Source organism: Giraffa tippelskirchi, chromosome 14 (genome assembly GCF_054371585.1).
Source record: "Giraffa tippelskirchi isolate mGirTip1 chromosome 14, T2T-mGirTip1v1.2.pri, whole genome shotgun sequence".
NCBI classification, from domain to species: Eukaryota; Metazoa; Chordata; class Mammalia; order Artiodactyla; family Giraffidae; genus Giraffa; species Giraffa tippelskirchi.
The window spans coordinates 65,555,279-65,580,876 of NC_137288.1; the positions used below are offsets into that span (position 1 = coordinate 65,555,279).

A 25,598-nucleotide genomic window follows, 5' to 3' on the forward strand; every position below is an offset into this window, starting at 1 on the left:
TGGGGATGTATGTGAAAGGTCGACACGCTTTTCTGGAACATATTAGAACCTGAATATATAATAATTTGAAGGTGCCAAGTACGTCATATCTTATGTGTGCTGTTATTTTTAAAATTTATACTAGCTTTTTCAAAACTTTTCTGTAGCATTCTGGTTTTATATTCATATACATGTATATTGTTCTGGTGTAGTCCTAGTTATCTGAGGGAACAAGATACTCTGAAAGTTTATTATGATATTGGATCACCAAAGAAACATATCACCTATATTTTGAATTTACAGGAATAAAAATGGTGTTTTAAGAAACATTCTTCCTAATGGACTTACTCTCCATTAATGGATCTTTATAACAAGGGTTTAAGGAGACCACACAGCTGGACAAGCAAATATTCTGCCTCGGTCAAGGCTCCAGTATTTAGCTTGAACTTATTTTTTAATTTAATTTTTATTTTATATTTGACTATAGTTGATTTACAATGTTGTGTTAGTTTCAGGTGTAAAGTGGTTCAGTCATACATATATCCATTCTTTTTCATATTCTTTTCCTATGTAGGTTATTACGGAATATTGAGTAGAATTTCCCTGTGCTATACAGTAAGTCCTTGTAGCTTGGACTCTTAATGTTTCGTCTCTGACAAAAGGGAAGATCACACTACACCAGTTAGCACTTTTCACTTTTCAGGGACAGTATCTTCTGGAAAGGAAAAAGCATTCACAGCGCCACCCAGTGGACAATATACTCTTGCCCAAACCACACCTCTGAAGAGCTTGTGTTTCCTCACCCTATTTATTGATCAGGGCTTCCCTGGTGGCTCAGCTGGTAAAGAATCCGCCTGCAATGCAGGAGACCCCGGTTTGATTCCTGGGTCGGGAAGATCCCCTGGAGAAGGGAAAGGCTACCCACCCTATGCTAGCCTGGAGGATGGTCCATGGGATCACAAAGAAGAGTCAGACTCGGCTGAGGGACTTTCACTTCACCACTTCATTTATTGATCAAGGTGAAGTGGACACCAATTTAAATCATTGCCATATGTTAACATCTAAATGATTCAGCAATCACAGATATCCTTTTAATCCCACATCAGAGAAGCTGGGGGCATAACAGAAAGGATTCTAAACTGCTAACTGGAGGACTGGAATAGTTCCTTGTTCACACGGTCCTCATTTATAAAATGATGATGAGGAATTAGGTGGTCTCAAAAGCGCCTCTGAGCTCTAAAATTCTAATAGAGCTAAATCAATGACATTGGAAAACAAACACGACGCAACAGTAGTGCACTGCTAGCCAAAGGAACATATGCCATATTAAAACGCTCTTATTGGGTGCTTTTGCTGGCTTATCACTGTGTTTACGGAATTCATTCTCACTGCATTCCTGATTAAAGTGGGACAGATGGTGAAGGTTTTAAGTAATGCGTTCATTACCAGACCTCATACCACTAATGGCCATTTACTGGGGCACTGGCTTGCACAAGTGAGTAGAAAATGAATCCTTCTCCAGGGGGGTACTCACCACCAGGGCAGTATTTATCAACCTTTGTTGGGGGTGTTCATTTTTAATTGTCATTTCTTTTTGAACTCATGTCTTTTTCTTATTAATACTAAGGTATTAAGAGTAAGCCCTCCCCGTTCTGATGCACACTCCCCTCCTGAGAAACCCTTCATCACGGCCTGTATGCTCAGTATCTCCTTAAAACAAGATGTTACCAAGCTTTGCTTCTTATATTTGTTTGATCATTTTACAAATATAATGTATCCTTAAACTATGTTCAAAAAAATTCCTTCACATTTTCTTTCCACTGCATTCCCATCTACCTCTACCTCCCAGAGATCCCCAGAGACTCCGCTTTAGGAAGTCACTGAGCTAGAATGTTCTGGAAGGTGCCTGCATGGCCTTTGCTGAACCTTGGGCATCCAGTCCACTTACTGTGTCACAAAGTTCCTAGAGAGAGCTCTCCATTAAGGGTCAATATCAATACCAATGCCAAGCCATCACTTCTCAAAATGTCTGCCAGTATCTAAGCTGCTTAACCTTATTCTGGGGTCCGTTCCCCTGCCTTCAGTAAGTAGGATGCCAGCTTCCCTGAGGTCCCCTGTGAGAATGCATGACAGGAAGGCTGGGAAGTTCCTGGAGTCTCACACGACCCAGATACATTATATTGCAATCGCCACAAACAGACTGTATCTGGTCCACTCCAAATAGATATCTAGCCCCTAGTTCTGCCTGCTACATGGTAGGAGCTCAAATATTTGTTGAATATATAGTCCAGTGAATATCCCAGAATTTTGAGATGAACTCACATCCAGGGCAGATTTCCTCGGGTTTCCAGAAGATAGAAATTACATTCCATTATTTTTTGTTCATTTTCAGGGACTGACAGCTGGCCACTAAACATGACCCAGTGTTACTGGGTTTGAGGTGATTGCAAGCCTAAATTTAAATGTCAAGCTGGTTAATCAAGTAGTTTAATTAAGCAACTTTATTTGAATTGAGGAAAGGAATTGTCTTCCCTTCCACAATGTTCCTTGTGCTATCTTAGTTTGCTGAACAATTTTGTTGTTGTTTAGTCGCTAAGTCATGTCCAACTCTTTGTGACCCCATGGATTGTAGACTGTCAGGCTCCTCTGTCCATGGGATTTTATTACAGGATAAATATTCTTTTCAAAAAAAACTTTTTATTTTGTATTGAACTACAGTCAATTAACAATGCTGTGATAGTTTCGGGTGGGCAATAAAGGGAATCAGCTATATATATACATGTATCCATTCTCCCCAAAATCCCTTCCCATCCAGGCTGCCACATAACACTGAACAGAGTTCCTTATGCTTTACAGTAGGTCCTTGTTAGTTTTCCGTTTTAAATATATAGCAGTGTGTATACGTCAATTCCAAACCCCCTAATTATCCCTTCCCCGTCCTTTCTCCCTCCTGCAACCATAAGTTCAATTCTTTAAGTCTAAGAGTCTGTTTCTGTTTTGTGAATAAGTTCACTTGTATCATTTCTTTTTACGTTCGGCATATAAGGGATGCCATACAATATTTCTCCTCCGTCTGACTTACTTCATTCAGTATGACAATCTCTAAGTCTATCCATGTTGCTGCAAATGGTTTATTTCATTCTTTTTAATGTCTGAGCAATACTCCATTGTATATATGTACCACATCTTCTTTATCTATTTACAGGATAAATATTCTAACACTGCAAGGTATTCACCCAAATGTTACAGTTTGTCCAAAACATCTACTTTATAAACTGCTACATGTGGGCAAACCAGCTACTTGAGGGCACTCTAGCCCTGTGATTTTGGCTAAAGCAAACACTAAACATAGCCCACCATACAACACAAATGTAGCTGTAGATTATCATTACTAGGTTCAGTTAGGTTTAGGCTTCTTTAATTTTCATGATTTCTTCATAGGACCTTCATTAAGATCACAAATTCAGCCCAACTCACAGTTATAAATTAAATTCTTAGGAAATATGTAAAAAATTGATCAAACTTTTCTCAGGCAAATATCCTGAATGTTGAAATGTGATGCTTTGGAAGTGACATTTCTAGGAAAGGGAAAGTCACTCATTCGTGTCCAACTCTTTGCCCGCCAGGCTCCTCTGTCCATGGAATTCTCCAGGCAAGGATACTAGAGTGGGTAGCCGTTCCCTTCTCCAGGGGATCCTCCCAACCCAGGGATTGAGCCCAGGTTTCCCGTATTGCAGGTGGATTCTTTACCAAGCCCCCAGGGAAGCCCTGACATTTCTAAAATAGCCTCAATTCAAGCAGATTCATAAAATAAGGCTCAGAAGAGTGGAGGCAAATTGGCAAATTCATATAATAAATATAAAAGTGTATTGAGAAGAGGGCAGCAGAGGATGAGATGGTGAGACAGCACCACCATCGATGGGCATGAGTCTGCAAATTCCAGGAGCGCGTGAAGGACAGAGACTCACTGGACATGAATTTGAGCAAACTTTGGGATGAAGGACAGAGGAGCCTGGCACACCGCAGTCCGTGGGGTCGGAATCTCAACTGGACAACGACAACAGCATTGGGCAATACTTACTAGAAGTTAAAAAAGTCTGTATTCTTATCTACTCCAACTCAGTTTCAAAGATGCCAACTCTCTATTGATTTATTATTAGAAAACATTCCTTGGTTTGTCTGAATTCTGAATTCTAAGGCCAAATGAAATGTATGTGCTCACTTTTTTGTGTATATGTGGAGGGCCAGCTACTTAAAGGAGTGCTGCGTAAAACTTTTAATAATTTTTGTTCTATTATTATTCTTCCCTAAATTGTCTCTTTTGAAAGTTACAATTTCCATAGAATGTCTTTTCTTATTTGTGAACTATGTCTGTCCTATGGCAGGCATAGGTTTTTACAGACCTAAAGGGAACATGGTTGGCCAAAAATAAACACTTCATTGACTAGTACGTAGTGCTACGACTGCAGGGATTCACTATACTATTACCAGCAGTAGATGGACTTTGTGATCTTTTCCATTATTTCTATTCATAGCCTCACCTAGTTCCCCTTTCTTAGCCATACATTTACTAGGGGAAAAAAAAGTGACAGATAATATGACTGCAGTGTTTGTAAAAAGGTAAATCAGTAACTACAACACACATCATATAAATGTGTAAGGCAAGAAACGAACATTATTGAGCACATTCTAAGATCTTCAGCTACAAAGAGTACTTTGACTTAATGCTACTTATTTTCATATTATTTTCATTCATTCTCACCCTAATCATATCAGGAAAAAGTGCCTTTAATTCTCCAAGGACCTACCTTTTCCATTCTTTGTACAAGATTCTCCAACTCTGTGATTTGATTATGTTTTTCTTCAAGCTTTTCAGCAATTTGATCCAGATTTTCAACATGTTGTTTCAATTTCTGTTCTTTTTCAAGTTTGTCAACCTTTGGTTAGAAAAGCAGTTGTCAGACCATTGTTTTAACTAAACTTATACAGATGTTATCTCTTGCTATAATTTATATATCTGTATATAAATTAATAATTTACACATGTTTAGAATTACTTCTATGAATTCAGTCTTCCTTTAAAATAAACCTGATAGACTACAACAACACTAAGTCAATGGAGAATTAATAATACATAAATATTATTTCTAAAAGTTGATATTTGTTACTGAAAAGCATCCTCTCTGAAAGAGGGACAGAAAGAAAAGACAGTAATTCTAAAAAAGCAGAACTTTTGAATTTTTCTCAACAAAACTTACATAGAACAAAACCAAGATCTTATGTATTCAAGCAAAAAATGTTCTATTTTTAATCAGAAAGTGTCATAAAAGCAGAATATTTATCTCCATGGTGTCGGGGGTTATCTCTGAGCCACTGAGCCTAAGAGTTATACTAAAAGTCTTTGGCAGACAGGCCCTAGGCCACACGTGGGGTGTTTAACTGACTTGCAACTGACAGGAGCACACACATCTGCTTCTGTACTTAATAGGACTTGAGATTTGTTGATAAAAAAAAAAAAAGGAGTGTCTGATTTCCCTTGAACACACTAGGTGGGCATTCCTGCCCCGGAACTCCAGGCTGGGCAGAGTCCCTTTTGCAGGGACACGGGCACTTCGTCCACCTGCTCACTCGTTCGCTTAGGTACTTCACCAGCACCCTGCGTGACAGCACCCTGCGTGCCTATGAGTCTGTGACCGTCACCCCCAGAGCCAGAAGCCTGAGGGCCTGTCACCTAGGCAGTGGGGTTCCTACTGTGCTCCCCGGGCACCTTCCTAGGACCGGAGTTGGCAGAGACCCAGATGCCCCACCCAAGCCTGAATGAGCTTTCCTGTTTTGAGTTTTGACAAACACACATACACACATTTCCCCTCTTCCCCAGTCCTGGATACATTTTCCAGATACAGTTTTATTGGTCTTAAGATACATAGTTCAGGTTTAAAAACAAACGAACAAAAATGTATGTGTATGATATACAGACACTCTTATAATATTATATGATTTTAATGTATATATCCATATATTAAAATATAGAAATATAAAATATAATTTAATATGAAACATATATGTACATATACATGATTTTTGTTTGTTTCCTCTGAAGACTCTTTCCAGGACCAAAAAAACTTTGAACCTATTTATCAACCCCAACTTTTTCATTTTTTAAAAAAAATTTTAAATATTTATTTTTTTAACTAATTAATTAATTTGGCTGTGCCAGGTCTTAGTTCTGGCACGTGGACTCTTAGTTGCATGTGAGCACATGGGATCTAGTTCCCTGACCAGGGATCGAACCTGGGCCCCCTGTATTGGAAGTGCAGAGTCTTAGCCACTGGACCCCCAGGGAAGTCCCCCAACTTTTTCATTTTAGAGTCAAGTCCAGAGAGACAGAATGAGTCAAAATGGGTCACCTAGTTAGTCAAAGGCAGAACCAGAGGAGAAGCCTCTGGCCAGTGTCGTGGGACCAGCCCTGATTTCTAGGCTGAGTGGCACGACCTCTCTCCGCCTGCACTCTGCAGGGCTCTGGGCAACGCTGGCAACACAACAGCTTGGTAACGTCCAGGTACCAAGTACCAGGGCTGGGGGGAGACCAGGGCAGCAGACGGGCAGACTGCCCTTCCCGGGGCCTGCCTAGTCACGTGGCCGTTGCTTGTGTTACATCTGACTCCTCCCTAAAAGGGAGACTTGGACAACTTGGAGGTTCGTTCATCAGCGTGCAAGCTGCTCGCTCAGTACCTGGAGGAGGTGCCTACGATCCTCATGCTTCTTTCTAACGTCTTCAGATTGTGTTTGATAGTTTTCGAATAATCTCTGGGCCACATTTCTCAGAGCCGCTGCTCCTGCTTCTCTGGAGGCTTCGAGCTAGAAACAAAAGGTCACTGTGCACGCTCTGACATGTACAATAAGAAGGGTTAAAGACAGGGCAGTTTGATGGGCAACCAAAAACACAGTCTGTAACCAAACCATTTGCACCTTCATAGACAAGGGCTAGGAGGAAAGATGCTGTTACCTGGTAAGAAGAAAACATAAAATGAGAATGCCCTGTTTACTGGGGCCATCATGAAGGTGATCAGCGCTGGGCAGCCAAGCAAGAGCTAAGAACAACACCCTGCATTAAAGACCACACCCCGTAAAGTGTTCCCTGGTGCCCCATTGGCTTACACACGAATTTGCAAGCATTTTATCATCAGTGGCCACGATAGTACTAAAAATGTATTTCCTGAAATAGAAGCTGGACAAGATTGAAATACTAGGGGCAATAAAGATAAAGTGTCATGAGTCTTTCAAGGATTTCAGCTAAGAAATAATCAAGGATGGCTACAAAGATTTACCTACTAAATCACTATAAGACTATGTACGTGCTAAGTTGCTTCAGTTGTGTCCAACTCTTTGAGACCCTGTGGACTGTAGCCTGTCAGGCTCCTCTGTCCATGGGATTCTCCAGGCAAGAATACTGGAATGGATTGCCAAGCCCTCCTTCAGGGGATCGAATCCCATCCCAGGGGTTGAGCCTGTGTTTCTTACGTCTCCTGCACTGGCAGGTGGGTTCTTTACTAGTAGCACCACCTGGGAAGCCCCATAAAACTGTATATAAAATAAGCCAAAAAAAGGAAACTGTAAGGCACCAACAATAGATTTGCTAAACAAAACAATGAGACATTTGAATAAGAGTGCTCTAATTTATATGCAATTATTAATATTTAATTATTGTATATATAAAGTTTCTAAATTTTATTGCAGTAGAAACACTTAACCTGAGACTTGCCCCACTAACAGATTTTTCAGTGTACAATACAGTATTAACTATAGGCACAATATTGTACAGTGAATCTCTAGAATTCACTCATCTTGTACATCTTGAAACTATACCCATTGAACTTTGGTAAAATCATTTTAATAATAAAAATTATCTTCAAAATAAAACAGTGACATTAAATTTATCAAGTGTGAAACTGCGTTGCTAAGTTTGTGAGCACATTGTGTGGATTAATGGATGGATGTGGATGTCTATCTGCTTTCACAGAAGCATGAATCTATCTTATTGGCTCAAAGGCTCAAAGTACAAAATGAGAACTTCCTCCTACTGGTCATACCTTGATTTTCAACACTTCATTCTCTTTGTTCATTTCTAAGAGCTGCAGGTCTTTTCCTTTTATCCTTTCCCTGAGCAGATCCAAACCGTCACAAGAGGGATCCATTGCCGAGTCAGAGCCATTTTGACTGTTCCCACAGCACTGAAATGAACAAACAAGGAAATCACACACCTGACTTTTCTTTTACTCTACTAACTTTGATAAATAATTATCACTCAGTGTTACATATGCCAATGGAGTAGTGAATGGCAACCCACCCCAGTATTCTTGCCTGGAAAATCCCATGGACAGAGGAGCTGCTGCTAAGTCGCTTCAGTCGTGTCCGACCCTGTGTGACCCCATAGACCGCAGCCCACCAGGCTCCTCCGTCCCTGGGATTCTCCAGGCAAGAACACTGGAGTGGGTGCTATTTCCTTCTCCAATGCATGCATGCATGCTAAGTCGCTTCAGTCGTGTCCGACTCTGTGTGACCCCATGGACAGCAGCCCACCAGGCTCCTCTGTTCCTGGGATTCTCCAGGCAAGAACACTGGAGTGGGTGCCATTTCCTTTTCCAATGGACAGAGTTGTCTGGTGGCCTACTGGCCATGGGGTCACAAAGAGTCAGACACCGCTGAGCACAGCACAGCACGTTACATATAGCAAGGAAGATTCAGGTCAACACAAATAAATCTTTTGACTCTAAAATATCAATGAGAAATTCTAGATGAAGCAGCTGGCCTCTATATTTGCACAGATTTGAATCAATTCTTATAATGAAAGGAGAGAAGAAGGACACCTTTCATGCCTCTTACATTCTCTACAGTTTCACATATACTATTAATACCTTTGAGGAGATAGATGATATCCACAAAGCCAGTTGGCTTGTTTTTTTATTCTTTGTTGTTTGCTGACCTTCTGTGGTTTGAGATGCCTGAGGCAGACCCACTGGAAACACAGTTCATCTACATTCCCAAGAAGCTATTCCTATTAAGAATAGCTCCAACAACCTAGTGGGTTCCATTTCTTCCTCCAGGGGATCTTCCCGACACAGGGATTGAACTGGCATCTCTTGGGTCTCCTGCATTGGCTGGCAGATTCTTTATCACTGAGCCACCTAGGAAGTCCCAGGGGTTAATAACCAGCCCTCAATTTACTCGACTCACAGACAGCATATGACACAACGGTCCCTCCTCACTTTCTGAAGCCCTTTTTTGCTTATCTTCAATGGCTCCATTCTCTCCCACCTTTCCTCTTTATTCACTAGTTTCACTTCTCCCCATCCTGTGATGATTCCTCCTCTTCTTCTTCTCAGTATCTAAATATTGGAAATCTCAGGACTGCGTGCTTAGGTTTTCTCTCATTTCTATCCACAATCATGTGTTTGGTCATTTCCTCCAGTTTCGGAACTTTAAATACCATCCTTACTCCTCAAATCTCTACCCCATAGTCTGAGTCTTCTAGCAGAGACCTCTGCTCTTAACTCCAGAATCAGCTATCCAACCATCCATTAGAACCTTCACTTGGAAGTCTAAAAAGCAACTCAAGAACTGAATGTTTGATCTTTCCTGTCATTCACAACATTAATCATTTTGCCAGTTTTAGAGCACTTAAGAAAATAATTGGAGCTGGTTGTGTTAGTTTGGAAGATAAAGACTATGTTTATGCATCATCGTATGGTACTTTCTAGTATTCTCTGTGGCTATTCTACAGAGCAGATGACACTGTCATTGATGGGGTACCTGTGGTTCAGGTGAGGTTTAACCTGGCATAACACAGACAAGGGTAAGTGCAGAGTGCTTAAAATTATGAATAAAAGGCTGGTCACAAGGAAGGCGTGCATTTAAATTTTATCAACTGTCTGATCACTCAGTCTAATAGCTACAACTGGGTGTCAATTGGTGTGACCCAGGTGAATCTAAAAGTCTGTACCTTTGTCTATCACTGTAACATGTTGCTTCCACTTATCCTGACTGGGCCAACGTTTTCCCATATACTTTAGATGAGTAAGTCAAGTTTAAAATATTCAAGTAAGATCTGGCCACTCCAGTCGAATCCTACTAATGACATCTGTGGTTGAATATTTCATACATATGCTCATTAACATCTTTAGATACCAATAAAAGACTTAATGCTGACAGGCAAAGAATAATTTAATAATATCAAAAGTTATTTAAATGAAGTCTATATGGCTTTATGTTTACTTACTGAAGGAATAAAAGTGGTACATTTGGATAAATTCATTACCTTTGCATCTAGTTTGTGTTTTGTACTGTTATGTCTTACTTCATCTCTAAATATTTGATTTCGGATCTTTTCCAGAGTAGTTCGAATCTAAAAGGGAAAAAAAAATTTTTTTCAAAGGCACTTAATCCCCAAAACTTTCTTTTTCCATACCAGTTACAGGTTACCAAATTTATCTGAAAGTAGTACAAATATACTGATATCATATTTAAACAACTGCCATCAACTTAACTTACATTTATGCTAATATTGTTTAGATTGCAGAAAATGAGCATTTTTGTCTTTAAAACTGTTCCTTAGGCAAACCTAAAATATAACCTAAATGAATGTTATACCACAAAGTAATTGCTATTTAGTAATTAGTGTTTAATACTATTTAGTTCTATTTTTTTATATAGTAATTTACTACTAATTTGCTATTTGGTAATGACTATAAAACAATTACTATTGGTAATCACTACAAAATAATTACTATTCAGTAATTACTACAAAATAATTACTATCCAATAATTACTATAAAATAATTACTATCTAGTAATTACTAGAGAATAGCTACTATTTAGCAATTACAAGAGAATAATTACTCAGAGGAGATCGTACAAATTTATGCATGAAATATAAGCTTCATGTCTTGGTGATCTATGGAACTGCAAGACACTCAGAGATGAATTACTTGACCTGAATAAGTTACAAACTAGCTCCAAACTCTTCCATCTGTTCTAAAACACATTTTATGAGAATACATACTTTTGTCAGCGACATTATCAGTGGATTCTGGTTAAGATTTCACATTTTTAATCATGTGCAACATATAGTCATTGGCCATAGTTACTCTGAACTGCTTAAGAAGGTGTTCCTTGTTAGGTAAGGAGAGACAGAAACTTAGCAAGAAAGGTAAACATCTAGTTGGCAACAAAGTCCCCACACTTATGAAAGAACTAAGAAATGATATAAAACAGCAGGATAGGACTTCTCTGGTGGTGCATTGGATAAGAATCCACCTGCCAATGCAGGGGACAAGGGTTTGATCCCTGATCCAGGAAGATTCCACATTCTGCAGAGCAACTAAGCCTGTGATCCACAACAACCGAGCCTGAGCTCTAGAGCCCACGGGCCACAACTACTGCAGACTGAGCGCTCTAGGGCCTGTGCCCCACGACGGAAGAAGCCAAAACAAGGAGAAGCCTGCACACCACAGTGGAGAGTAGCACCCACTTGCCCCGCATCTAGAGAAAGTCCACGCACAGCAATGGAGACCCAGAGCAGCCGAAACAAACCAGCAGCCACAACAACAAAAGCCCCAGGAGGATGCAGGGGTGGACAGTAGGGGACAAATTAAGCGCTGACAGGTGTTCCAAATCCTCCTGGTCCTTTCCTCAGTTTTATTCCAAGTGAAGAACAGAGGCTCATACCCGCAGGAGAAATGCACCCATATCTGCACGTCGGCTACTAAGGCTGTCCTTTGCCAAACTAGCTTTGTTCTTCCTCACATGTTCCAGGGAGGGAGAAACAAAGCCCGCTCATTTACATCAGACTTTATTGTAAAACCTCGTATCAGGCTAACATGATTTCCAGCACCCACATACCTTTCTCACGTATTCGGTTTCTTCAATAATGTGAGCTGATGGGGACTCGTACACGGCAGAATCATCTTCCGCCTTCCCCCTCTGGGGAACTGTCGTGGTCACTGTTACTGTTGTCATCGTGATGTCCAGCTTTAGGAAAACATAAATCAGTTGGACAAAACTAATTCCTTTCATGTTATAATTATGTGATTGTAAATTGAACGGAGTTCTGTACTGGCACTGTAATCAAATATATTGATACTAGAAAATATTATAAATTATTGAAATCTGTATATATCTAAGCTCCAGAAATTAACTTAATATTAAAACACCACCAGTTGAAACAATCATTGACTAGAAATTTAAAAATTAAACTGAGATGGAAAAATATGGGATTTTTTCTTTTTATTCCATATTTATTAGACTATAACACCACGAGAGTAGAGACTACGCCTTATTCATATTCATATTCTAGCACATTGTAAGTGCCTAATAAATGTCTATGGAGCTAAAATAAGATAAAAATCATATGTATATAAAAATGCACACACACACATATACATAACTTACAATAAGGGCTTCCCAGATGACACTGGTGGTAAAGAATCCACCTGCCAATGCAGGAGATGCAAGAGACCTGGATTCAATTCCTGGGGCAGGGAAGTTGCCCTGAAGAAAGAAACGACAACCCACTCCAGTATCCTTGCCTGGGAAATCCTATGCACAGAGGAACCTGGCAGGCTACAGTCCATGGGGTCCCAAAAAGTCTGACATGACCGAGAACATAGGACATATATAACTTACAAACATGTATGCATATCATTTTATACTTCACAGAGACTTTTAATACACTGCATTTTATTTAACTCTCAAAAGCTTTTAAAGGCCATTTACCAAAGAACTATTTGTAATAAGAAAATATTGTACATCGACTATATTTCAGCTTTTTAAAACAGAAAGTATGTAATCAAATAAAAGTACATATTGCAACAACAACAAAAAGAAAATATCGAGAAAAGTCCAAATGCCCACAAAAAGAGGACTGATTAAATGAACTACCTACACCTTCTCTAGGATATATTTATTCAGTGAAAAAGCAGGGGGCAGAAAAGGATACACAGCATCATAATTCCTCTAAGGAAGGTGAGAAGGATGGAAGGAGAAAATCTGTGATTTATAGTTTTGACACTGAACAGTATAATTATTTTACCTAATTACAAAATATAACTAAATTAAAAGGAAAAATATCTTCCAAGATAAGTCACTGTCTTAATGTCTTAAGAGCCAAGATTTTTAGCATAAAAGAAAAAATTCTAAATTAGAACCAAAAATATTCTGTAAAAATCGTATAATCCAAACTGAAACCATGAGTATAAAATATTTATCTTCATTTAAAAATGTATATTCCAAGTCTATCCACTGAAAATTTAGAAATAGAAGCAATTAACACTCCCAGTGCCCAGACTGTGGTATCAGTACACCATTTTCCATGAATATGAAAATGTAACCAGGGCTTCTTAACTGATTTAGATCTGAGGCAAGAAGTGCAGAAGGTGAGACCGAGATATCTTGTCATACCAGAAAGCGGAAAAGTGATCAAATACTACTTGAATAAACACAAAGAGCCAACCTGAAAAGTAATGACTGTGATTGATTAAAGCATATCAAAAATTTTTTAATTCTTGAAATTATGTTAACGAGAGAAAAACCACCATTATCACCAACAATCCTCCAACTCACCAGAGACAGGCCACCATTATACTAAAAATTAGCCCAGAAAAGAGGACAAGGGGGAATGCAAACAGACATTTATTTTGCCTTTATGATATGAATTTACCCTATATCTCTTGGTAACCATATAGTTGATTATGAAAATTGTGCTAAATAATTCCTTCCAATAAATCCAAAAGGACTGATAGAATTAGAAAATCTACTTTTTGCAGCCCCTTATGAAGTGATAGATCTAAGCAACAGTCATCAACCAGTGCTAAAAACACTAGGAAAGAGGTTGATGAAGAATGCATCAACCTCAGGGACTCCGCTAATCAATTGTAACAGAAAAGTGGAAAAGAGACCACCAGACATTATGTCCTCTAGTTGTGGTACAATCATGAGCAGAAGCACAACCTGTGAAGTGTGAAGTCCCTCCATCTACCAATGGGAAGTATCTGAAAAAGAAGAAACTGTTCAATGACTCTACAGGCACGAAGGTTGCAAACAGCCAAATCCAGATCACATAAAATTCTACAGGACAAATAATTATTCCTTCCACAAAATAATTATATGAAGAAGGATGAGAAGAGAAATTGTCATCAACTTTGAATCTTAAGAAACATATGACTAGATACAATATATGAATCTTTGTGCGAGTGTGTGCACGCTCAGTTACTCAGTCATGTCCAACTCTTTGTGACCCCATGGACTGCAGCCTGCCAGGCTCCCCTGTCTGGGGAATTTCCCAGGCAGGAGTACATCTTCCCGACCCAGGGATCCAAGCCATGAATTTGGCATCTCCTGAATTGGCAGGTGGATTCTTTACCACAGCGCCACCTGTGAAGCCCCGGGTCTTCTTTGACTCCTGATTAAAATAAACCAGTTATATAGACATTTTTTTAAAAAAAACTAGGGGAATTTTAACACTGGCTGGATAACAGATGCTGTTAAAAAATTAATGCAATTTTGCAAAGCATTATTTGCAATTATTGTCATTTTAGGTGTGATAATGGAATTATGATATTCCTTTAAAAGAGCTTATCTGGGTGTGGAGAAAAGGGAACCCTCTTACATTGTTGGTGGGAATGCAAACTAGTACAGCCATTATGGAGAACAGTGTGGAGATTCCTTAAAAAACTGGAAATAGAACTGCCATATGACCCAGCAATCCCACTGCTGGGCATACACACTGAGGAAACCAGAATTGAAAGAGACGCGTGTACCCCAATGTTCATCGCAGCACTGTTTACAATAGCCAGGACATGGAAGCAACCTAGATGTCCATCAGCAGACAAATGGATAAGGAAGCTGTGGTACATATACACAATGGAATATTACTCAGCCATTAAAAAAATACATTTGAATCGGTTCTATTGAGATGGATGAAACTGGAGCCCATTATACAGAGTGAAGTAAGCCAGAAAGAAAAACACCAGTACAGTATACTAATGCATATATATGGAATTTGAAAGATGGTAACGATAACCCTATATGCGAGACAGAATAAGAGACACAGATGCATAGAACAGTCTTATGGACTCTGAGGGAGAAGGTGAGGGTGAGACGTTCTGGGAGAATAGCATTGAAACTTGTATATTATCATATGAGAAACAGAATACCATTCCATGTTCGATGCATGAGACAAATGCTCAGGGCTGGGGCAATGGGATGACCCAGAGGGATGGGATGGGGAGGGAGGTGGGAGAGGGGTTCAGGATGGGGAACACATGTAAACCCATGGCTGATTCATGTCAATGTATGGCAAAAACTACTACAATATTGTAAAGTAATTAGTCCCCAACTAAAATAAATTAAAAAAAAAAAAGAAAAAAAAAAGAGCTTATCTGTTGGTCATACATACTGAAATATTTGAAGGTGAAATAATATTACACTTGGAATTTAAAGAGAATATTTTACTCTAGTATTTAAAGAGAGGGAAAAATGAGGTGAGATAAAGATGAAAGAAGTTTGATAAAATACAGTGAATTATACAGTGGGATTCTCTATAGTTCCCTACCATTTTGATCCTGTTTGAAATTTTCATAATTAATAGTAAAGAACTAAAAAAAATGAGATAAAAGGCCAGTGAGGTAGTATTATTAATTTCATATTACTAATAAAGAAGTTAAGATCCTTATAGGTGATATTAACTTACCCAAGATCACAGTAAAACTAACAGACCTGAAATTCAAACCTTTGTGTTTTGGACACCAAGATCAAGAGTCTTTCTATCACATTAAGGGCAGATTCCCTGGTGAGAAAAAAATTAAAATTTAGCAGTGACCCATGCTGTTAAAACCCACAAAGAATTTTCATATTTGCTAGCATCAATTTAGAACTAAATAGCTTCTGTGGATGATTCAAAGTCCTGCATTTATCCTTTAATCTTCAATGAAATTAACAGAGTATGCCAAGAATTTTCCATTTTATGTTAAATCCTCTTAGACAGCCACTGTGGCTTCTATTTGTTTCAGGGGAACCTGATTTGGCTTTAGCAGCTCTGCAAAGTCTGCTTTCTTTCTTTTTTTTTTTTTTCAGAATCTGAGCAGAACTACGTCTGTTATTTGGTCCTCTGAAGTCTCTTCCGTGATTAAGTTCTTAGCCTAAAACAACATTTAAATGGTGGAAGTAAAAGAAATGCCCACAGAGACAATAAACAATGTGTCTGGAAATGAGAGGGGAGTGGTCAGGCTGGCGTGGTGGTCATCAATTCATGGCCAGGACCCCAGTCTGCCTTGCCACCTGTTAGGACAGTCTATGAATGGTCCTTACATCTTTTAATGGTTCCCAAAAAAATCGAAAGAAAAATAACATTTCATGATACATGAAAATTATATGAAGTTCAAATTTAGTGTCCATAGATGAAGCTGTAGTCTAAAACAACCATGGCCAAGCGTGTATGTGTCGTTACGCTGCTTTTGCACTATAACAGCTCTGCTGAGTAGATTTGAGACAGAAAATACATGGCAAACAATGTCTAAGATATTTACTATCTATATGGTCCTTTACGGGGAAATGTTTGCCCTCCCCTGGGGTAAAGAATGGTAGCAGATGGGAGCAAAAGAAGGAGGAAAATAGACGCAGACAAACCCTTGGTCTGCAGTTTTTGTTGCTGTGTTTCTTCAGTTCAGTCTCCCTTGTTCTGTACTCCCGTTTTGGTGATTTCCCTTCTCTTTTCTTTTCAGTGGGTTATACACGGTGGACATTACGTCATAGGAATTAATCACTCTTTAGAATGAACCTCACTGCATTCTGTCTTTTATAATTTGAAAATCACATCAGGCCTCTCATTATATACCCTAAAATATATTCTCTCACATGCCTTTTATTCTTAATATCAAAAAATTCTGCTCCACGAATGAACTTACTCATGACTTAGCACAGCACACACGAAGTAGAAATAAACTCACGGACATAGAAAACAAACCTGCGGTGACCCAAAGAGACGGTTGTGGGGATGGGGGGCGGGGAGATAAATTAGGAGTTTGGGATTAGCGCACACACACGACTGGGGCATCCCTGGTGGCACCGAGGGTAAAGCGTCTGCCTGCGATGCGGGGGACCTGGGTTCAATCCTGGGTCGGGAAGATGCCCTGGAGAAGGAAATGGCAACCCACTCCAGACCCCTTGCCTGGAAAATCCCATGGATGGAGGAGCCTGCTAGGCTATACAGTCCATGGGATCACAAAGAGTCGCAACACGACCGAGCAACCTCACTTCTCAAGAGTACACTCTACTATATATAAAACAGATAAACAACAAAGACCTACTTATAGCACAGGGAGCCATATCCAACATGTCATAATAATCTAGAAAAGACTCTGAAAAAGAATAGGTATATATATGTATATATATATATATATATATATGAAGAATATGTGTGTGTGTATATATAGAGAGAGAGAGAGAAAGAGAGGCAGGAGAATTTTTTTACCACTGCGCTACCCCTGGAGAAGGAAATGGCAACTCATCCCAGTATTCTTGCCTGGAGAATTCCCTGGACAGAGGATCTTGGCAGGCTATAGTCCATAAGGTCGCGAAGAGTTTGATGTGACTGAGAACACACACACACATACATATATATGTATACCTGAATCACTTTGCTGTATACTTGAAACTAACACAATATTGTAAATCAAATATACTCCAATAAAAAAAAATTCAGCTCCACTGATACTTCTCAAGACATCCTACCTCCTCCCCTCACTGGTTGGGCCATCTTAAACAAGTTCCATAAAATCTTAACCTCAACTTACATATCTGTAAAATACGGGAGATAACCCCTAGAGTTGTAAAAATGAGAGATTTTTAAAATCTCCAGTTGTAGAAGGCGCTCAAGGGACAGTAACTGCTAATACTGTTGCTTCGATGATTTCATATTATGAAGGGCCACAGAAAATAAGCAATCCATAAGAAGGGGGTAAATCATGCCTATCTGGTTGCAAAGTTTATATGCAGCTCTATTTGTATGAAATCAAATCCCATCGTTCTCTTGGTTCAGGAAACATCCACGGCCACAGTCCTTCATTGGTATAAAGAAACCCAAGAGGAGCTTAAGCCACCAAAGTCCAAATTGCCATACGGCATTACTGTCCAGGGGAAAATCCATCTTAGCATTTTATATCTGCCAGAAGTAGGTTAGGCAGATAAAAGTTTCAAAATAAAACACAATCAGTTAATTAAAGTGAGAAAAGAATTTTATTTGTTTTACGCTAGAGTGGACTGAAGACAGCTTATGAGTGGCCAAGAGGTATTATTTCCTAGATCTGGGCTTTTCAAACAGGGCTCCCAAGGGATGGGGCGGTGCTGGGCAGACAAGGTTTTGCTGTCTGGATCTGAACCAAAGCAGTTCTGCTTTGTTCTGTCTCACACTGAGTTTTTCCATGAGACTTTCTGTGAAGAAAGAAGTTTATACAACTAAAAGACCTGGAGGCAGATTGCCTAGTTTCATGCCCTGACTCTGCCACTCAGTAGCTGTGTGACCTTGAGCAATTCCTTAACCTCTCTGTGCCTCAGTTTCTTTATCAGCAAAATTCAGATAAGATTATTACTAATGATTAATGACAGTATAATAACATGTGGTTGTTTGTGAGTTAACATTTGTCAAGCAGTGATAATAGTGCTTGTTGTCCAGTCGCTCAGTTGTGTCCAACTCTTTGGGACCTCGTGAACTGTGGCACCCCAGGCTTCCCTGTCCTTCACCACCTCCCAGTGTTTGCTCAAACTCATGTCCAGGTGATACCATCCAACTATCTCATCCTCTGTCGCCCCCTTCTCCTGCCCTCAATCTCCCCCATCATCAGGCTCTTAGCATCAGGTGGCCAAAGTAGTGGAGCTTCAGCTTCAGCATCAGTCCTTCCAGTGAATATTCAGGACTGATAGCGCCTAGCACATACAAAAATGACTTGTACATGTTTGTTAAATAAGTAAATAAAATAAAGCCATTTTCCACAATTACTGCTGACAAGTAGTCTGAGTGGTAGAAAAGAAGCCAGTAATAGTTGAAACAGTTTGCAGATCGAGCTGGGCTGTAGAGGAAAATCTGCTTTGCGCGATTTTAAGACCAGCAAATCCATAGTATTGATTCTTGATAACGCATCAATGATTTGTCAGTATTCCCAGCTGATTATGCTAACATCCAATGAATAGTTTACTATTTACAAAGCAATTTACACACATTTTTTGAACTATAATCTATGTGACAAACCAACACATCACTGGGTGCCCAGGATTATGTAACTAAACCTACTTCTCTGATTAATGACATACAAATGGCTCAGCTATTATACAATAAATACATATAAGGCACTATGTGGGCTGAATTTTGTCCTCTCTTCCACTTATATGTTGAAGCCATGATACCCAGTACTTCAGAATGTGACCTTACTTGGAAATGGAATCCTTGCAAACCTGAGTCTTCCCAGTGGGGCTAGTGATAAAGAATCCACCTGCCAACACAGGAAATGCAAGAGATGTGGGTTCGATCCCTGGGTTGGGAAGATCCTCTGGAGGAGGAAATGGCAACCTGCTCCAATATTCCTGCCTGGAAAATTCCATGGACAGAAGAGCCTGGCGGGCTACAGACCACAGGGTTGAAAAAGAGTTGGACACAAATGAGCACTCATCATTTTGCAAACATACTTAGGTGCTCTGTGATGACCTAAAGGGGTGGGATGGTGGAAGAGGAGAGAGGCTCAAGGGGGGACGGGATATATGTATAATTATGGCTGATTCGAGTTCTTGTATGGCAGAAACAAACACAACACAGTAAAACATAAATTAGAAAAATAAATAAAAGAACAACAGAAAGAAGATAAGGTCATAGTAGAGTGAAAGTGAAAGTCGCTCAGTTGTGTCCGACTCTTTGCGACCCCATGGACTGTATAGTCCATGGAATTTTCCAGGCAAGAATACTGGAGTGGGTAGCCTTTCCCTTCTCCAGGGGCTCTTCCCAACCCCAGGGATCCAACCCAGGTCTCCCGCATTGCAAGCGGATTCTTTACCAGCTGAGCCAGAGTGCTGCTGCTGCTGCTGCTGCTGCTGTGAAGCCGCTTCAGTCGTGTCCGACTCTGCGACCCCAGAGACGGCAGCCCACCAGGCTCCACTGTCCGTGAGATTCTCCAGGCAAGAACACTGGAGTGGGTTGCCGTTTCCTTCTCCAATGCATGAAAGTGAAAAGTGAAAGTGAAGTCGCTCAGTCGTGTCCGACTCTTTGAGACCCCTTGGACTGTAGCCTACCAGGCTCCTCTGTCCATGGGATTTTCCAGGCTAGAGCACTGGAGTGGGTTGCCATTGCCTTCTCCGAGTGAGGTGGACCCTAATCCAATCTGATGTCTTTATAAATGGGGGAAATTGGGACCCAAATGCACACAAGGAAAAGTCCAGGTTCAGCTGAAGGCAGAGACCAAGGAGATGTTTCGACATGACAAGGAATACCAAAAATTGCCAGAAAACCACCAGAAGCTGGAGGAGTAGCAGGGGATAGATTCTTCTTTACAATTTTCAGAAGGAAACAACCCTGCCAACACCTTGATCTTTGATCTTGAACTTCCAGCCTCCGGAACTGAGAGACGAGAAAGTACTATGCTTAAGCCACTCTGTGGTTCCTTTATTTTAGCACCCTTAGGAAATGAATACAGGAACTGTTTACAGACTAGAGATATTAACAAAAGAGTGCCCTTCCTTTATTTAACCCTTGATTCATTCATTTGTGCATTAAATATTTATGGAATATAGCAGTTTTAGAAACTTGCAACTGCAGAAACAAGCCCAAGACCCCGCTTTCATGGGACTTTCAGTACAGAAGGGGAGACAGACATGAAACAAAAGGACTGCACAGAGAACATAATCGGGGTGGTCTCAGGAAGAAGAGCAGAAGAGGGTCAAAGAATAAAAAGCGGTGTTGCTTTGGATGGTGGAGAGAGACGGCCAACCTGAAGAGGTGGCATTGAAGCAAAAGACTTGAATAAAGGAGGTGAAGCCATGTGGCCATCTGGGAGAAGAGGATTCCAGGCAAACGGCGAGCAAGAGCCCAGGCTGGAACCTGCACGCAGTCCTGTTCCAAGAACAAGGTACGACAGGTCGCCTACCATTTTTTTTTTCTTTTTCTTTAAATGGGTAGGAAATTTTTTTGAATAGACTGAAACATAAGACTTTCAATTTGCCTAAGGAGTCTTCTCCTTAGCCCACTTAAAACAGGTCTTATTGTGCTCAGTCGTGTCCAACTCTTTGCATTCCCATGAAATGCAATCCGCCAGGCTCTCCTGTCTGTGGGATTTCCCAGGCAAGGATACTGGAGTGGGTTGCCATGCCATCCGCCAGGGGAACTTCCCGACCCAGGGATCGAACCTGTGTCTCCCACACTGATTCTTTACCTGCTGAGCCATCTGGGAAGCCCTAGACTATTGTAAACAGTGCTGCAACGAACACTGGGGTGCACGGACAGGAGAGGAGTTTGGGGGAGAATGGATACATGTATGCGTACGGCTGAGTCGCTCTGCTGTGCACCTGAAACAATCGCATCATTGTTAGTTAACTGGCTATACTCCAGTATAAAATCAAAAGTGAAAAACAAACAAACAACAACAGGTCTAGCCCTGGCTGGTGAGGCTCCCTGAGGGCTGACGGCAGGGACAGTGAAGTCTGGGGTGCTGTCAGGTGCCACAGGGCATATGCAACTGAGTCTAGGCCCCCCAGTGGAAGGGGCACTTCGTTAAGAGCAGCTGACCACACCGTGGCGTTCTCGACCCACTTCCATGAGTGCTGACACCCGCAGCACCACGGTGGATGCCCAGCTTGGCTCTCCCTCCCAGGTGTGTGGGGTCACCCTCTGCAGGAGTCTCTGCAGGAGAGACCTCTTTCTTTCTCGTCACTCCCTGGTGCTGGAGCGCGGGTACAACTCCTAGACTCAGTCAGCTGAGTGCTCCCGCCAGGAACCATCATCAAAGGATTGGCCCTCGGGCTGGTTGCGCTAGAGGCAGTGAAAATCCCCTTGTTGTTCTGGGGAGGAGGGAATCTGGCCCAGAGCAGTGCTTTAGATCCAGAGGCAGGAACACCAACCTGGTATCTAGTGCCCAGTGGCAATGCCCAGAGGATTGATCTTGGCCAAGATAACAGCACTGGACTCTCCCATGTCCATACCTAGCTTTCCCATCAATTCTGGATTCCAAGTTTACTTCCAGTAAATTCCTTTCCTGCAGCTTCCCAGGTGGCTCAGTGGTAAAGAATCCACCTGCCAATACAGGACACACAGGGTTCAATCTCTGGGTGGGGAAGATCCCCTGGAGAAGGAAATGGCAACCCACTCCAGTATTCTGGCCTGGAAAATCCCATGGACAGAGGAGCCTGGAGGGCTGCAGTCCATGGGGTCACAAAGAGTCGGACACGACTGAGTGAGCACAAATGTGCACAGATTCCTTTCCTACTTAGGTGAGCCCGACCCAGTGACCCTGCTTAGGAACCCAGAGCCCTGCTTTGGCACACTGCCTGAGTTTCCAGCTTCTCAGTTCTGAGCCAACAATATTGACAATTGTCTCATCATTCTCGGTCACTATGATAGAGAGCTTACATATCAGAAACTGAGAGAGTTAAGTTACAATAAGACGCTACAAAGGTAATGAGGTCATATGAGGGGGAAAGTAAAGCTAACGTGTCTCCAGACCCTTGAAGAGACTGGCCGTGTCCCGAATACGGAAGAGCACACCTGTTCTGCAGTGACATTACACGGCACGATGGTGACATCCAGTGTCAGCTGGTAAACCTCAGGTGACTGTGCAGTTTACCTGAAAATGATGCACAGTGCATCCAAAGACATGCATGTTAACACTGAGCCCAAGTCACAGCAATGCTGTTTGCAAGCAGTAATCTAAGATTTTTAAAGTAGAATTAATTTCTATTCATTTCTAAATGCTACTCACTTGTAAACACACGTTTATATCGTAGCCAGTGCTATAGAAAGCTCTCAGATACATAACAAAGGCCAATTAGTTTAGGGGGATAAAAGGATTGAAATACTAGTCCAAACACGATAGAAAATACATACTATTGACAGAGCACTGTGCCATTTGCCAAGGAATTATTTCCCATGCATCGTCAGAATTAATCATCAAAACACAGTGTGCAATAATTGTTACCTCTATACTTTTATCTATCTACATGTATGTATAAGGCAGCCAAGTCACAGAGAAGTGATATGTTTTTCAAAATCCTTAGTTAATCTCATCACCTGAACCCAGAAAGTTATTTTTTTTCAATTCTTTATCACCATTTATTGAAATTATTCTTTTTTACACATGGAATTACACTTTTATCTTTGTCAAAAAAAATCAAATGGTTTGGATATTTTCAATTAACTATGTGTTTGGAGAACATTTCTGGATTCTTTTCTAATCTATTTCGATTTCTTTTCTTTTGATATTTTTTAACTTAATTTTGATTTTATTGGAGTATAGTTGATTTGCAATGGTTGTACTCATTTCAGGTTCACTCATACACATACATGGATCAATTCCTTTTGGGTTTTTTCCCATATACTTTATGACAGAGTATTGAGTAGAGTTCCTTGTGCTGTACAGTAGGTCTTTGCTGATTATTTCATGTATAGTAACTAGTGTGTATCTGTTAATCCCAACCTCCTCCTTGGAAAAGTTTTAACCTCCCTTAGGCTTTAGCTTTCTCAACTGAAAAACCCAAATGAAGCTGTTAACTTCCTCACTGAGTTATGTGCTCAGTCGCTCAGTTGTGTCCGACTCTTTGCAACCCCTTGGACTGTAGCCCGCCAGGCTCCTCTGTCCTTGGGATTTCCCAGGCAAGAACACTGGAGTGGGTTGCCATTTCTTCCTCCAGGGGATCTTCCCGACCTCTGCATCTCCATCTGCGTCTCCCACATTGCAGGTGAATTCCTTATTGCTGGAGCCAATGAGTTATATGATGATTAAATGGGATAATGCAGAAAAAGTGCTTAATAGGGTATCTGACTGTAATACATATTCAGAGAATATTAAATAATTATGTTTAGGCTCACAGCTTATAATGGACATTTGCTTAAAGAGCATCATTTGAAAGCATCAAGGCCTGAACCCAGTTGTCCCCTTTCTATTCCCACCCCCTAACCCCATCAGTCAGTTACACCTGCTGCTTTGACCTTCTGGGCTAACAATCTATCTTAAAGCCACTTAGGACTGATCGGTGAAAAAACATGAAAAGAACTAGTTGTCACTGACATATATCTCAGTCATTTGCAACATTGATAAGAAAGGTGCCCTTTTGGAAAATTTCTTCTGTGGCTTCATGAAATATTTTAAGAGCAAAAGGCTCAGGGATTTACAAAATAGCTATAGCTTCCCGAACTGGTCTTGGGATATCTGAGCTTCAACATCACCTACATCGTTTTAAAAACTATCCAGAGAAGGAGGGAAAGACAGCCGATCCCACATGTGGGTGAGGACGGGAAGAAGCAGCAACTCTGGGTGTTGCCCGTGGGAAAGCAAAGCTCGCAGCCATGCGAGACATCATCACTTCGGCAGCTTCCTGTAGGGTTACGCACGGACTGCACCACCCGGCAGTCCCTCCGGATTTTGTATGGCCATAGAACACATTTATAGTGGCCAAAGTCTGGAAAAAATTCAGATAGTCATTAACAGGTGAATCCTGTTCATCAATACAGAAGAATGATCAACTGATACGATGTGAAGAGCTGACTCCCTAGAAAAGACCCCGATACTGGGGAAGATTGAAGGCAGGAGGAGAAGGGGGCGACAGAGGATGAGATGGCTGGATGGCATCACCGACTCAATGCGCATGAGTCTGAGCAAGCGCCGGGAGCTGGTGAAGGACAGGGAAGCCTGGTGTGCTGCGGTGCATGGGGTCGCAAAGAGTCGGACACGACTGAGCGACTGAGTGGCACTGATACAACATAGATGAATCTCAGATGCATTAAGCCGACTGAAGACAGCCACATCTCAAAGGCTGCATATTCCACAGTTCCATGTATATGACATTCCAGAAAATTTGAAACTATAGGGTCAGAAAACTGAACTGAGGATTAAGAGTAGGGGAGGGATTGACTACAAAAGAGACACTTGGGAATATTTTAGGGGACTAGAGAGTGATGATAAAACTGTTCTCTATCTTGCTGGTGATGGTGGTTCCATGACTCAGAACCCTATACTAAAAAAGATGGATGTATACACTTTTATTTTCTAAATAGTAATTAAAAGTTAATTAAAAATTTTTAAAAATTAATTAAAAAATTACTAGTAAGAGCTAAGTACAGTGGAGATTTCAAAATACAATTAACAGCAAGCCACAATTAACTAAATTTATTTCCTTAATTCAAACTGTTGAGCCCTCCAAAAGTGTAAATGGCAAAAAAAGCGATGGAGTCAGAATTGTTAAAAAGCAAATAACTGAGTTGCTGACAGGCAGGTAGAGCCATTGCTCCTATAAGAATAGCCCATGGAGCTTGACATTCAATAAGGTGACAAAAGCCAGGGAAATCTTAAACATCTTAAGAAAGTTAAGCATAATTAT

At 40.7% G+C, this 25,598-nt stretch overlaps 1 protein-coding gene and 1 non-coding gene across 8 annotated transcripts in view; both read right to left on the reverse strand.

The window, feature by feature from the left end:
- CCDC68 (coiled-coil domain containing 68) overlaps positions 1–25,598 on the reverse strand; it is a 57,795-nt gene that overhangs the window by 26,558 nt on the left and 5,639 nt on the right. For 2 of the 7 annotated variants that reach the window (XM_081562244.1, XM_081562247.1), the window contains exons 2-7: positions 12,426–12,524; positions 11,877–12,005; positions 10,294–10,380; positions 8,069–8,209; positions 6,711–6,836; positions 4,788–4,916 (exon numbers count right to left, since the gene is read on the reverse strand). In XM_081562244.1, the coding sequence (XP_081418370.1) occupies positions 4,788–4,916; positions 6,711–6,836; positions 8,069–8,209; positions 10,294–10,380; positions 11,877–11,993 (600 nt within the window). In that variant the 5' untranslated portion in view covers positions 11,994–12,005; positions 12,426–12,524. Of the gene's footprint in view, positions 1–4,787; positions 4,917–6,710; positions 6,837–8,068; positions 8,210–10,293; positions 10,381–11,876; positions 12,006–12,425; positions 12,525–15,723; positions 15,820–25,598 lie in introns of all 7 variants that reach the window. The other 5 variants (XM_081562245.1, XM_081562248.1, XM_081562243.1 and 2 more) reach the window with 3 other exon arrangements.
- TRNAG-UCC (transfer RNA glycine (anticodon UCC)) lies at positions 6,249–6,321 on the reverse strand. The gene has a single exon. It is a non-coding gene; the product is annotated as a tRNA-Gly (tRNA).